This window comes from Gekko japonicus, unplaced genomic scaffold (genome assembly GCF_001447785.1).
Source record: "Gekko japonicus isolate JY-2015 unplaced genomic scaffold, Gekko_japonicus_V1.1 scaffold13, whole genome shotgun sequence".
NCBI classification, from domain to species: Eukaryota; Metazoa; Chordata; class Lepidosauria; order Squamata; family Gekkonidae; genus Gekko; species Gekko japonicus.
Window position 1 is genome coordinate 577,009 of NW_015172553.1, and position 14,781 is coordinate 591,789.

General features: G+C 44.0%; 1 protein-coding gene across 1 annotated transcript in view; it reads right to left on the reverse strand.

Moving 5' to 3' along the window:
- PROM2 (prominin 2) overlaps positions 1–14,351 on the reverse strand; it is a 67,275-nt gene extending 52,924 nt beyond the window's left edge. The window contains exons 1-3 of the mRNA XM_015421099.1: positions 13,824–14,351; positions 4,448–4,497; positions 1,972–2,174 (exon numbers count right to left, since the gene is read on the reverse strand). Coding sequence (XP_015276585.1) covers positions 1,972–2,174; positions 4,448–4,497; positions 13,824–14,049 — 479 coding nt within the window. The 5' untranslated portion in view covers positions 14,050–14,351. The remainder of the gene's footprint in view (positions 1–1,971; positions 2,175–4,447; positions 4,498–13,823) is intronic.
- Between the last annotated feature and the right edge of the window lie 430 nt (positions 14,352–14,781).

Here is a 14,781-nt window from a genome sequence, read left to right on the forward strand (position 1 = left end):
CTGCTGGACTTTTTCTACAAAAAAAGCCCTGGTTATATCTTAGATTATTGTATGTGTGTGTTTGGTGGGGTGGGGCACACAAGGCACACAGTAGCCAAGTGGCTCTTTTAGTTGCAGGTAAATGTGTATGCAGCTCACAGCCACAGGAATAGTACCACTGCCATAGACCGATAAATGACTTGACAGCATTCATTTCACTTCTGTACAGCTCCTAGCACTCAGTCTGTCTTCAGGTTTCAGTCATGAGGCCCACCTTTTAACCCCAACCTGAAAGATGAGCCAAATTTTTTTTCTGTAACAGCTATCTTTTTACTTCCTGTTTTGCATACGATTTTATGGGTCCCATGGATGCCTCTTCTGAAGGGGACTTCACGCACACAGAAAATGATTACAGCACATAACTTAATCTGCTAGTCTTTAAAATGCCACAATTATATTTATTTATGAATTTTGCTGTAATATTAAACACAGCTGCCAATTTGGAATTTAATGAAGATTAAAATCCTGCTCCACCCATAACAACACATTCAAAGGCTGGAAGGAAAGAAGACCTTTGAACCACCCTGACTTCCAATATGGGAGTTGAGCTAGGCTGCCAAGAGATAACTAACCCACATCAAGAGATCTGGAGTGAATGTGCACATCAGAAGTCACCTCAGGGAGTTCCATGTGGAGCTACGAATGGCACCTCAGCTGTAGGAGCTGTAGTGAGTGGGGTGGATTCTGGTGAGGATGGGGTCCCCTCCACACGACTCCATCCCTACAGCACTTGCAGCTGCCCCTGCTCCCCCATCCCTTCCTCTTGCAATCTGTAACTTCAGCACAAAAGTGCTGAGGCCACAACAATCTCACCCCCCACCCTGGGCATTTGCCCCTTCGCAGCTGGATGTAACTCTGCTTAGGAGGGCACTAAGGAGGGAGGGGTATGGGCAGCGGGAGGTCTTGCACTGCCCCTGGAGGCAAAATACCAGTTTAAAAAACAAGCATAAACTTGGGTTGTTTAGAGCAGATTTAACATGTAACCATGATTAACACAAACCATTGCATTGCATTTGGTCACATTTTATCATGGCATTTTATCATGGCAGTCTGTTCTAAGCAACCATATTCTGAAAGAGAATATGATAATTTTGTCACAATATGGTTTCCAATTGTTCAGTTTTTAACAAGAAATATCCTTCCAGATAACTCAGTTTATAAGGACATAATCCTTCTTTAAAGAGTTATATTTGATGTTTTATTGTTACTGGTTTAGATTTAGGGTATACTTTTTATTCCTGTAATTTTAGTTTTAACTTAATGTTAACTTCTAATTGGTTAATTTTTTTATTTGGTTTTCCTTGAGAATGTCTTTGAAATTTTGTAATGCTTTTGACATTTTTGATTATTTTTTAATAAAAAATTATTTTTTAAAAATTAACACAAACCATAGATTCCAAGTCCACTTCAAATGATCTTTACACATCTTGGCTTGCAGTTAACCATGGTTTAGGTTTACAGTTGTAACATTTAACCCCATTTAAAGTGTTCAATGGGACTTATTCTTAATTAATTACAGAACTGGAGCCACACCGCATGGTCTTCTACATGTTTACTCAAAAGGTTTGTCCAAGTGTTCCCAAGTAAATGTATCAAATTGCAGTCTAATAGGTAGAATTGTAGAGTTAGAAGTAGTTTTACAAATCATCTAATCCACCTCCTTGTTCAGTCCAGGAAATCTATGAGCCCCAGCCATTTAGAACCATATAGATTATAACCACCCAGTTAAAAAAAACAAACAAAGCACCTTGAATACATGTAGAAACTTGTGCAGATGTTGGTGCCCTGGCACCATGTCTTCTAGAAAGAGTTTATTTTTCTATCCCAACATCCCATCATCCCATCATCCCACCATAACTCATACAGGCAGCCTCCTGTTCCGTTTCTCTCATATCATGACTTGTCCCACCCACCCCACCCATCCCCACTTACAGGATAACAAGAGTGGTCAAGAGCAGACTGAGCATGAGAAGGTTGCGTTGGCAGAGGAGGGAGCGGCGGTATGCTTTCACCCGCCCACCACAGCGCCTGTTTCTCTGGCAGCAGCAGATGCTCAGCCCAATCAGGGGCATCGCCACAAAATAGATGATGGCAATTGTGGCACAAATGATGTATCCTGCTTGATACTGGAGGATCTGGAGAATAAGAAAGAGTCCTTCAGACAACATTCATCGGTCCCTTATTCTACACATTGGCCCATTCTGCATCTAGCATTCACTCCATTGTTTTACCAAACCCGCACCGGAACAGAAAAAGATGCGGCTCAAAACCACATTCAAATACCCCGGGCCAACGCCATACTGACTGCAGGGTCACCCCTGAACGGCCATAAAATGGCCATAAATCTATGCAGACAGTTACTATAAAACCGAGAGATCAAAGGAAGTGAAACCGACATGCAGTGTCCGACAATCAAAGAAAGTAAAAGTGACACGCAATGTAGAGGGAATTTCTGTTCCAACGTGGGTTTGGTAAAACAGCGGAGCAAATGCTAGATGCAGAATGGGCCATTCTATAACTGGGTGTCATTGACACCTTGAATAATACAAAGGCATTTTATAAAGAAAAGTCACAGAGGAGAGACAAACCACTTGCCCAAGGCTGCCCAGCAAGGACTGAGGATAGTTCCACACTAGTCAAATGCAATACAATAATAGTGGTTCCAGACAACATGGTCTTCAATTTCTTCTCCCATTCATTCCCCATTTTGGCCCCAATTTTTCCAGAACTGTTGCACTTTTTCACTGTTTGTGTGGAGCAGAAGTGTAGTCTTCATGGCATGTGGAAGGTCTTTGCTCTATATTGTAATTTCTCATCTTATACAGAACCTCTTGATATTGTGGCAACAGCTGCCCCAATGGCAAGGTTATTTTTTTTAAACTTCATTGGCACTATAACACAATTAATAATTAACACTGTGGTGAAAATCTGGATGCGAGAGGAAAACTTTCAAACTAGAGTGAGCTGTAACAGGGGTGCAGCCTTATTGGGGAGGAGGTCTATACATTGTTTCATCAGAACTAGATGCAGGGTTAGTGAATTTGCTGTTTAATAGCTGGACGGGGACTGGGGAACAGTGATATGATGACATGAACTAATAGTGTAAATCAAGTCACTTTTATAGAAAAAGGTAACTTTTGTTGATACTGATGACCAGTGGGAGGAGTGGAGTCATGATTAGAACACCATTACGCATTGGTATAAATGGGAAGATCCAAGAGGTGGTCAGTTTTAAGTGGAGCAGCAATATCCATCAACATATGAATCCACTTTGTTATTCTGCTTGCAGCTGAATGCAAAGAAGAAATGATGGGGAGGGGCTGTGGCTCAGTGGAAGATCCTCTGCTTTGCATGCAGAAGGTCCCAGTTTTAATCCCCCACATCTCCAGTTAAAAGGATCAGGCAGTTGGTGATGTGAAAGACCTCTGCCTGAGACCCTGGAGAGCTGCTGCCAGTTTGAGTAGACAATACTGACTTTGATGGACCAAGGGTCTGATTAAGTATAAGGCAGCTTCATGTATCCATGTGACTGAGCAGCACATTTCCAGACTTTGTGGCAAGATAGACTAGATAGCTAGATAGGCACACGGACCTTTTCTCTTGTGTTTACTCTTCTGCCACTATCCCCTTTGAAATACAGACTGTGTTCTCAGGGACAACTTCCCTTTCTTCTGTTCTCTCTCAATTGAAGATGAACTCTCTCCCTGCACGCATCAAGATAGAAACATGCTGTCCTCTCTTGGCACCATGAGGTAGATGGCCCTCTTCCTATCTGCTTCCATCCTTTAGCTAGTAAGTTAGTACTCTATCCTGTCCCTGCTCTTTCTTTTCCAAAGTGTACTTCTCAAATAAAGAGAGAGGTATTTCTCTTCTAAACTTGCAATGTGGCTCTGTGTAGTTTTGTAAGCTGGATGACCTGGTAAAGTAACACTGCTGCATTTTTAGCTTTATTCAAGCACTCTGCTAAGTAGGTGTAACTAGACTAACCACACCAGTTAACCCCAAGAGAGCTACCCTTAGCTGAGCTGGGATTTGAAGGAGGACTCACTTGTTAACAGGACGACTCTCAAATATTATCCGTTTTTCCCAGTAACACTCTTACTCAGCCCATTAATTCCAATTATACCCATTTCTTGCAACGCTTTTCACCTTCCATTGATACCAAATCACTATAACGTATTACAAACCTATCCTGCCCCACATATCATTCCTCCATAATTCCATTGCCCATCTATACATACCCTTTGAGGCCATGTTTCCTATGTAGTTAACACAACTGAGGAACAATTGGTGGGTATGTCAAACAGAAAATGCCTAGATGTAAAAACTGATATCCAGCATAGATTCTGGGTTTACAAAATGGCTGCCCACCCCAAAATGGACTTTACTCTCGCACGCTTCTTCTCACCTGTGAAGTATTAGCAGATGGTGGGTCATTCAAGGCATCCCTCAACAGCTCTGTGGAATGAGGCAAAGTATCAGAATTATTGTTATTACAAGAGGGGGACCCGCGATACTCACGAGGGGGGAGAAGAGCTCCGTCTCCTCCTCCACCCCCCAATCTTCCCGAGGCTGCGGCAGCGAGGCCGTTCCTCCACCCCCCACCCCACCCGGCTCCGACCCGGCCGGGCTCCGCGGCGGCAGTGGCGGCGAGGCTGGTCCGGCGGCGGCGGAGAGGCCGGTCCTTCCCCCCCCCCTTTGCCGGGCTCGGCGGCAACGGCGGCGAGGCCAGTTCCCCCCCTGCCCGCCCGGCTCCGAGGAGGAGGCGGCGGCGCAGCAGCAGCGAGGCCAGCTACAGAGCGTTCCCTGCGCATGCGCAGGGGACACTCTGTCACTTTCGGGGGGATTTAAACATCCCCCCGAAATTTTTTTCAACTTTTTCGATTTTTGTGCACACGTGGGGACTGGCCCACGTGTGCACAAACCTCCCCCTCCCCCCCAAGTGCCCCCGGAGCACTGATTTAGCGATCCGCACTCAGGGGGCAACTTGGCTATTAGATAGATAGATTTATATATCACCAGTCTACATGACCACTGGCACTGACAGATTAATATCAACAGAACAGGTCCCTGCCCTAAAGAGCTTCAATTACATAGGTGAGAAAATAGAGGCAGGGAAGCAGGAAGGAGTTGAGGGTAACCAGATTCAAGGAGTTAAGTCAAAGGTTTCAGGGAAAAGATGGATTTTGAGGAGTGATTTGATGATCTCCAGGGCTACCAGAAAAGTGTTTCAGAACAGAGTTCCAAGCAGAAAGGACAGCAAAGGAGAAAGAACAGACCTGTTTGTGGGAATAGGAAATCTTCATAGAATAGTGGAACTTGGTGTGGCAAGGCCATTGGCAAGTGCATGTTGGAATATTCATTTGTTTAGAAAGATTCGTATGCCACCTTTCCAGGCCTGCTCAAGGCAGTTCAAAATGAAAACAATAAAATAAGTCAATAAAATAGGGCAAGTCAATAAAATAAAATCACCCAAGTCAATAAACCACGCTAATAACAATAATGGCAGAAAAGTCTATAAAACAAATAAAACCATTTAAAATAATGTTGATAAATTAGTCTTCATGCCAGCAGCACATCACAAAAGTTTTGAATATATGGAAACTCATAGCTGAAAGGCTAGATAAACAGAAAAGTTTAGTTTTGGCACCTAAATGAAAGTGCCAGGTGAACCACAAAAGGGAGGGCATTCCAAAAGCAAGGTGCCACCACCAAAAAAGTCCTATCTCTGGTTGCCACCAATGCTCCCTCAAAGCTGTGGAGTCTTGTGAGCAAATATTCTACTGTGTGAGCTACTGGCATTAAAGTTTTGAGCAGGTGATTTGGCTACTGCATAAATTAGTTTGCTCTGGAGCCCTCCTTCCTGAGCTAAGACAAAAATGTGTGAGCTCACTCACACTAACTCAGCTTGGAGTTGAGTTGCCACCCACCCCCCTTCCTTCAGGGCAAAAAGAGAAGGTCTTGAGACGATGGTCTTAACTAGAGGTGACATATGAGAGAAGTGAATGGTTTTGGCAACACAGTGTTGGATAGATGAGGTATGACAATCAAAGAATAGAACATTCAGACATATAATTTTCACACCAGTCTCACCTCTTAACTCATCTTCCTAGCCAAGCAATAACTTTATACCCTTTAAAAATTACTGTATAATTCTAAAATTGCGTTCAAAAAATCTTACAGAAAATTTATCCTCACCTACACTGCACACATGTAGGGCACTGTGCAAATGGGAACTTGAACACCGGGACATAAGAAAAGCCCTGCTTTTTATCTATCCCAGTATCCCACAGTATCTTACCAGATGACACAGAAGGGGGGCAAAGAGAACAGCCTCCCACTGGTGCTGCCACCCTTGAACTCTGAAGTATACTGTGAGTTTTTAATAATCGGGATGAGGGTTGTTGTTTTTTACCATTAAGCAAAATGATTTACTTAGCGGATGAGTTAATACTTTTTAACCTAGTCAGGTTTTGTTAATGTCTTAAAACAGCAGAAACACCATGGGATTTGTTTCGTTACCATATATTTAGGTAAAGGCAAAGTTACATATACTGAGCGATTTTACTTCTTTGGCGCCTGGGAACATGGTAAACGCCTTCAGTCTAGTGAACTGATTGATGAAGTTGTGGTCAATGAAAAATATTTTAGCTTGATAAATATGTATTTATTCAGTTCCTTTATGATATGTATAAAATTAAAATAATTGTATCTGTATATTTAAGTTATTGAAAATGAACTTTTGAAGTAACATTCACTGGGTATGGTCCAATGAGTTATGTACTATGCATATTATTGATGTTTTAATTCTGTATACATTATATGTAATGATTTCTGTGTTCTGCATATTTTTGCATAAGAATCAGATGTACTTTTTAGGGGGAAATGTGCAGGTGACAACTGATGGAGACACCTTGTCGAAATACATTTGGTCTTTTATTTTACAACTGACAACAGAAGTTTTATATGTTAGGATTATTTTGTTAAATTTACTGTACATTTATTAAAAAGATATTTATTTGTTGGTTCCGGTGGGCATTAGCTGTAGATGGCTGTTCCCTTGTCTCCTGAAATGCTAAGTGTTTTAAGATATTTTAAATTGCTTTAACAGTTTTTTAATGCTACTCGAAGCTGTTCTTTTAAGTCAAGTTATTTGTTTAGAGTCAATTGGAATTACAATAATTTAGTTTGTATATATATACCTCAACTTTCCTGCTTTCTAAGAGAGTGCCCGCCCCAGGTGAGCTTCATGGTTTAATGGGGATTTGCACCTAGTTGTCCCCATTCATAGTCTGGCACCTTAACCACTACTCCACACTGGCTCCAGGGAAAAGTATCTGTAGCCATTGCCTCCAGAGCCATGCATAATTTTATTCTCTGCCAGGTCTCCCCTTAGCCACCATTCTTCTAATCAGAGAAGTCCCAAACTCTTTCCTCACAGGGAAGGTGTTCCAACCCTGTAATCATTTGAGGCTGGATTAACTAGCTGTTTTATATTTCCAAACAGAAAATGCTGTATTTGTTTTGTTTGCGCTTCTTTGTCCTACTCCCAGAAGCATTTTGGTGTAACCTGTTTTGCACCCAGCACCACCTAATTAATTAAGTCTGCAAGATATCCTGTATTCCAAGATGCAGACCTAGGGCAGTTCCAGCATTGTAAGGAACACCCTTTTTTCTCTCCTCCATTTTTATTTTGTTTTTGTACTGACCATCCAGCCCGATGAAGCGTTTGGGGAAACTTGAAACCTTACTCACTGAAGGGCACAATCCTGATCTCCGATACCCTTGTGTCCATACAGAATGAACTACACACACTTGATCTTAGCCAAAGAGTGATGTACAAAATTAATACTGGCACAGGATTTACACATGACGGGGCACCAAGAGAGTGGGGAGAGAAGAACTCATACTAGGGTTGCCAAGTTTGAGCTGGGAAATTCCTGGAGGTTTGGGGGCAGAGATCTCCAGGCCTCATCTGGAGGTTGGCAACCCTAACTCTGTTTATTTTTGTTAGGAGACCCTTGTCTTGGAATTAAGATTGTAGATAGCGTTGGTGATTAAAAAAATTCTGAACATGAAAGTTGTATAATACTTATTGTTAAAACTAACCAAAATATGACAAAATAATGAGCAAACTTTTAAATTCTGTGGAACTCTTATTCGGGCTAGATATTCATTATTTAAAAAAGGGCAGGGGGAAGATGTTTCAGAGTATAATGCAAAGGCCTCAGATCTGCACACCGTAGAGTCTGCATGCCTTTCTCATGCCCTGAAGCAACTTCCCCCCCCTTTCACTTTTTTTTAAAAAAAATACCACACACCCAGCCCTGGTGAAGTCTTCTGGAGTGGATTTTTTTTCTAGAAGGATAGGATTGTTCTGCCGTTATACTTGAAAATCCTGTTCATGTCAGTGCTCAGGGGTAACTTGCTTCTGAATTCTACATACGTGGGGAGGCATCTGTTATTTAATAGTGAAAGGAAAGCACTCTTTGCGGCTCAGAGGTACTTTTCTTCCCATATAGCAGGAGGACTCAGCCATATTGAATGAGAGAGGGGGCTGCTGTTACTTGAGGAAAAGATATGCCCAGAAGAAGTACTTCCTTTATTATTGCTTGTTATTTGTGTCTAACAATTCTGTGCCATGGATGCACTAACTGATGTTGTTGCGCTAGTCATATATTACTGTGCCTCGGTGATCCTCAGCTGTAAAATGGCGCAATGTCCTCTACCTACAAATGCAAAACAGTGCATTTGTATATATATATTTGAGTATTACATATAGGGTTGCCAGGTGCCTTCCCACTGCCGGTGGGGAGACTTGGGAGACGTTCTAGGTAGTGACTTCTGGAAGTAATGTCATCGTGTCGATGACGTTGGGGCAACACTCTACTTTTTGGGCAAAACTCTATGGTAAAAACAGCTACAAACCATAGAGTTTTGCCCCAAAGTAGAGTGTTGCCCTGACGTCGCCAAAGTGATGACATCACTTCCAGAAGTGCCATCAATGCGTCCCTGACATCGCGCAGGAATGTCAGTTTGGGGGTGGGGTTTTCCCTGCCAGCCAATAGGCTGGTGACAGACCAGACTCCATAAAAGCGGGAGATCCCCTGCCCCCACTTGGAGACTGGCAAACCTAATTATATATGTTTGACTTGCCGCACTGCATTTGTCACCTGGAGCCATTTCTTAGGGTTGCCAGCTCTGGGTTGGGAAATTCCTGGAGATTTGGGGGTGGAGCCTGGGGATGATGGGGCTTGGGGAGTGGAGGGAGCTCAATCAGGTATAATGTAATAGAATCCACACTCCCCAGCAGCCATTTTCTCTCGGGGAAGTGCTGTCTGGAGATCAGCTGTAACTCTGGGAGATCTCCAGGCTGCACCGGGAGGTTAGCTACCATACCATGCCTGTAGATTTACTTATCTGTAGCCCCTGCCACACGGGGGGAAATTGCTGCAGGCAAAGTGCGGCTTTTGAAAGCCGCACCAAAAGAGACACGCGGCAGCGAGATCACACAGATCCCCTGAGCCTCCGCGCAGTTCTTCCCCGACACAATCAGATGCCGGGGGGAAGCCACTGAAGAAAGAGCGAGGCAGCCGAACTGCGCATGCGCATGTGTGCGCTTGCGCAGTTCGGCCGGGAGCCTGGATTGCTACTGAAGACGAGCGCGCCAGCAATCCCACGGCCGCGCTTGCTGCGGCGTGCCAGGTACGTCCTGCTCTTTTGCAGGTTCTTTTTTGATGCGCGGTTTAGGCTTGAAGGGACGGATCAGGGACGGGTGCATGCCGATTCCCAGGTGTTGCAGTGTGCTCACGCCCGTTTGCTGCGCCCCCGATACGTCCCTCTCCCAGGCCAAAACCTTCCGTGTGACCGGGGCCTCAGTGTATTATATCCAGGTTGGCCTGCTATTATTCATTAGTCCAGAGGAGCTAGGCTACCAGGCCAATCTACTCTTATCCTATTTTCATCAGTTAGGGCTGCCAGGGCCTACCTGTTGCTGCAGCGGGGGAGTCCTGGCCCTCCCTGGGACTTCTTTGGCGCATGCGCAAAGTGCACATGCCACAATGACATCACCCAGAAGTGATGTCATCACATCAGGCAAGTTTGGGGTGGGACCACTATCATTCAAGGGAAAAACATAGAGTGGGGTCCATCGAGCGGACAAACTCCGCCTCCCCCCGGGGACCTGGCAACCCTATCATCAGTACATTGTTAGAAGGTATGAGGTCCATAAACTACAAGTAAAATCCATGAAATACATTTTCGAAGACCAACCAAAATAACACATCATAGTGCGCAAGCTTTCAAGTTCACTAGAAGAGAAGAAGAGATTGGATTTATACCCTGCCTTTCACTACCCAGAGGAGTCTCAGAGTGGCTTACAAACTCCTTTCCCTTCCCCTCCCCACAACAGACACCCTGTGAGGTAGGTGGGGCTGAGAGAGCTCTGACAGAAACTGTTCTTTTTCAAGGACAGCTGTGCCAGAACCATGGCTTGCCCAAGGTCATCCAGCCAGGTGCAAGTGGAGGAGTGGGGAATCAAACCCGGTTCTCCCAGATTAGAGTCTGCGCACTTAACCATTACACCAAACTAGAACTCTTCCTCAGGTTTGCATACTGTGCTATGTTATGTGGGTTGGTTTCCATAAATCACATGTCTCCAGATGTATGTCTGTGCTGTAAGGCAGCCGGCACTTTGCAACATGAGGCTCCCCCATCCCACCAACAAGGCTTTGGCACTAGTGATGGTTTTAACGGTATGATGATGTAAGAGATTTTTGCCACCTCTGCAGAGCCCTGCTTAAGTGAGGTAACAAAATAATAAGTTATTATCAGTATGAAAACAAACAAGCCATTACCTTTTTCTCTCAGGCCCAGGGTAACCCTGAGTCTGGCCTGTACTACTTCAGACTACTTAGCTCTTGTTGTGGACCTCTAAAGGGGAGACAAGCCCAGCATGGTCCATCCTGACACTTCTCATCTAAAACAGAACTGAGTTTCCAGCCTGGCTTCTTAGAAGAGTGGAACAATGCCATTATACCCCCCCCAAAAAAAATCATAGTCAGTTTGGGTTGCCAGCTGTGGGTTGGGAAATACCTGGATATTTGTGGGGTGGAGCCTATGGAAGGACTTGAGGAAGGGCAGGACCTCAGCTGGGGACAATGCCATAGAGTCTACCCTCCAAAGCAACCATTTTCTCCAGAAGAACTGAACTCTGCCATCTGGAGATCAATTTTAATAGCGTAGAGTTGCCAGCTCCAGGATGGGAAATACCTGGAGATTTGGGGGGGGGGGTGAAACCTGAAGAGGGTGGGGGATAGGAAGGGGAGGTTCAATGACACATAACGCCATAGAGTCCACCTTCCAAAGTGGCCATTTTCTCCAAGTGAACTGATCTCTGTCACCTGGATATCAGTTGTAATAGCCAGGAGATCTCCAGACACTACCTAGAGGTTGACAACCACACAAGAATGGAAATTCAGTCAACTAGGCCCACTTCAGTACCACAGCAACAGATGAGGCTCTAAAATGTCACACACACAAGTGAGGTGTCAGAACACACCCCTGCTGAGTGAGTAGATCTGTCAGTGGAGCAAAACAAGTTGGCCAAACAACTGATATGAGAGGTAATAAAGACATCAACTTTTCACATTTCATTTGAGAGACACTGTGTTTTGTTAAGAATGTGTCCAATCCAGATGCTAACAAAGCCCCCAGTCCTGAACAGAACTGAGGCAAAGTCTTTATTTGAAAATATATTTAAAAGCTGTTCGCCTCTGTTATTTGGTAATACCCACATACTACACATATTGCAGCAGTGGCTTATTCACCTTTTCATAATAATCATGTAATATAAAATGGTTTATTACCTTCCTTGAAAAACACACATATTTTATTCAGGGGGGTCTGAAATAGCAGAACAAAGTTTGAGTCCAATGGCACCTTTAAGGCCAACAAAGTTTTATTCAAGGTATAAGCTTTTGTGAATAAAACTTTGTTGGTCTTAAAGGTGCCACTGGACTCAAACTTTGTTACACACATCCTAGAATTTCCTGGAATGCAATATTGTATTTATTTTTAAAACACCATTATTTAAAATATGCATATCCTGTCTGTCTGCATGACATTAAAACCACTACAAAATTAAGACCACACATGTACTTAAAAATACAAGAAGATGGAAGAAAGTTTAATGTACGTAATAGAACTAAAGCATGTAACATTAAATATCTTATTGTTCAGGAAAACAGATCCAAAATCATATAGTGTAAAAGGAATTATGGTTGTATTTAATTTGCAGCAGGATGAGGGAAATGTTGGGAAGGAATAGCAAAATGGCACCTTGAACTTGAGGAACAAATGTGGGGGGGGTGATCCTGGTTAAGGTATCTGGCTCATTGGGATGGGAGTTAGCGGATCTCAAAGGACCACAGGAATCTGGAGTCTGTGTGCATAGATTTTTACATCCCTGGCAGAGAGAGAAGTAGCAGCTGAAAATGCTAAAGATGGTGAGGTATCGTCTCTGGGCGAGAGATATGAAGGCCTGGGAGGGAAACGTAAACATTTGGGGGAGGGGGAATTGGGGTTTCCTTTTCTTCCCAATGAGTTGGGGGAGGGGAGAACACAGCATATTTTCAAGGATATATTCACTGTTTAAGTGTGAATCTAGGCTAGGGGACTCCAGAGTGGTGCTCGGCCAACACCTTTTCTGGCAATCACTGAGTGTTTTTTAGGAAGTGGGGGTGGCCAGGTAGGGCTTTCGCCCAGCGAGGTTACTGATTGACTATTGGAGATCTGATTGGCTGTGCAGATTTTTTTATAATGTTGCTTTGGCAGCAACTGCCACCACAGCACAAGGATCTACACAGTGTTCCTGAAGTGAAGCTGTGACAATAATTTCATGGCTGGCTCCACCTCCTGCAGCAGCCATTTCATTGCTGTGTCCACCATGCCGTGTCAGAATTCCAAATGTGTCCACGGGATCAACAAGGTTGGGGACCCCTGACCTACGCAATAATTAATATGCTGTAATGTGTTTTATAATTATTGTTAACTGTTTTCAATGTTACATAGTAACTTGCTAGCTGGATATGTCGGCAGCCCCATCGTGGCTGTATGAGACGCTTTCTGTTTAAATAATATACTTTTTTGTTTGCTACCATATCTGTTTTCTGGTTTCAACATTTATTTTTTCCTACCTCTCAGATCAGATGGCAAAAAATAAGAGACATGTGCAAAGGTAGCACAGGGGGCAGCTCTCTCTCTCTCCTCTCTCTCTCTCTCTCTCTGGAATATATTTGGGATTTTGCTAGTAGAAAAAATACAGCACTTATACTTATACAGTTATCATTTATATGCCAATTAAGTTATACATGATGCATTTTATTGTGTTAAAGCTAAAAAATAATTCTAGGCTTCATAGGAAAGTACTGCATATATTTCAATCCCCCCCCCCCAAATATTCAGGAGAGGGGGAGGAAATTGTTTTTTCCATAGCTTCTACATTTCTAGAAATTACCTCTCTAGTCTGGTTTCTTGAGCATTGCTTTTTCTGGGATCTAGTCTCTGGGGGGGAAATCCTCTTTTTACCTGGTCCTAGGGTAGCCAACTTTTTACCAGTCTCTACTCTTGTACCTTACAAACCAGCTTAATTTCTAGCTATAGAAAGCTTCGCCTACTGATTTCTGCACTTCTAGCTGCTTCAAAGGCACAAGAACAGGCCAGGGTGGTTTTTAATCTGACCAAGAACCCTGCCCGGCTCTCTACTTTGGAAGAAGCAAACTCACCTGTAGGGAGAGGGTTCTGTTGAACAATATCAAGGTAGCTTTGGACAAGGTCATAGAGGGGATCCAATGATCCAGGGGCTCGTTGGTGGGCAGGAATCCACTGGTCAGCGCCCACATCAGCAAACTGAAGGATCAGTGACGTAGGGCCCCCTGAGCATTGCTGAGAGCGAGCTGGATCCGGAGGAATGAAAGTGATGGCCAATAACAAGAGCAGCAGAAATCCCATCCTAGAGTTCTAGGTCCCTCCAAGACAATGAATCCTGAACAGGTTCCAAAATAGTGCTCAGGCACGGAAGGTACGATAGAAGGGGTGGTAGAATCCGGTACTTCAGAATGAGATCTGACTCCCTAGTGATACTCTCTTCTTCCCTTGGACCTGCAAAGGGAGAGCTCCTTCCAGATGCACTTGGGTCTCCTTAGCTGCCCTTCAGTGCTCCCAAGCCCTGCTTGTAGAACAGAGGACAAGGAGAAACAGACAAAGCATTGCTGCTTCTTTCTAGTACTTACCCCCCCCTTCAACAGATCAGCTCTGACTGCCGCTGAAATGCCTCCAAAAGCAAAAAAGCAAAACCTGCCCAACAAGTTTGATGCCTCCTGACGACACAGGTCTCACAGCTGCAGCTCCTCGCCTCCTTCCAGCCTGTGGGATGGGGCAGGGTGGAGCAACCATACTTGGTGGAGTGGAAAAGTGAATGAAGAGCTTTCCCCGGCTGCTATTCAGCAGCCGTCCCTCAAATCTTATCTCTGCTCCTCTACTGCACTGAGTTAGTGAGTCACAGCCAGCCATAGTTGCTACAAAAGACATCAAGCAGTGCCATCCTTACACCTTGTCAGGTCATTCCCCAACCGGGGATTTATTTATTTATTTATTTTTAGGATTTATATCCCGTCCCATCCAATATACAGCTCGGGGCGGCTAACAAACGGCCATGCCGAAGTTAAAATATGCATACAAACA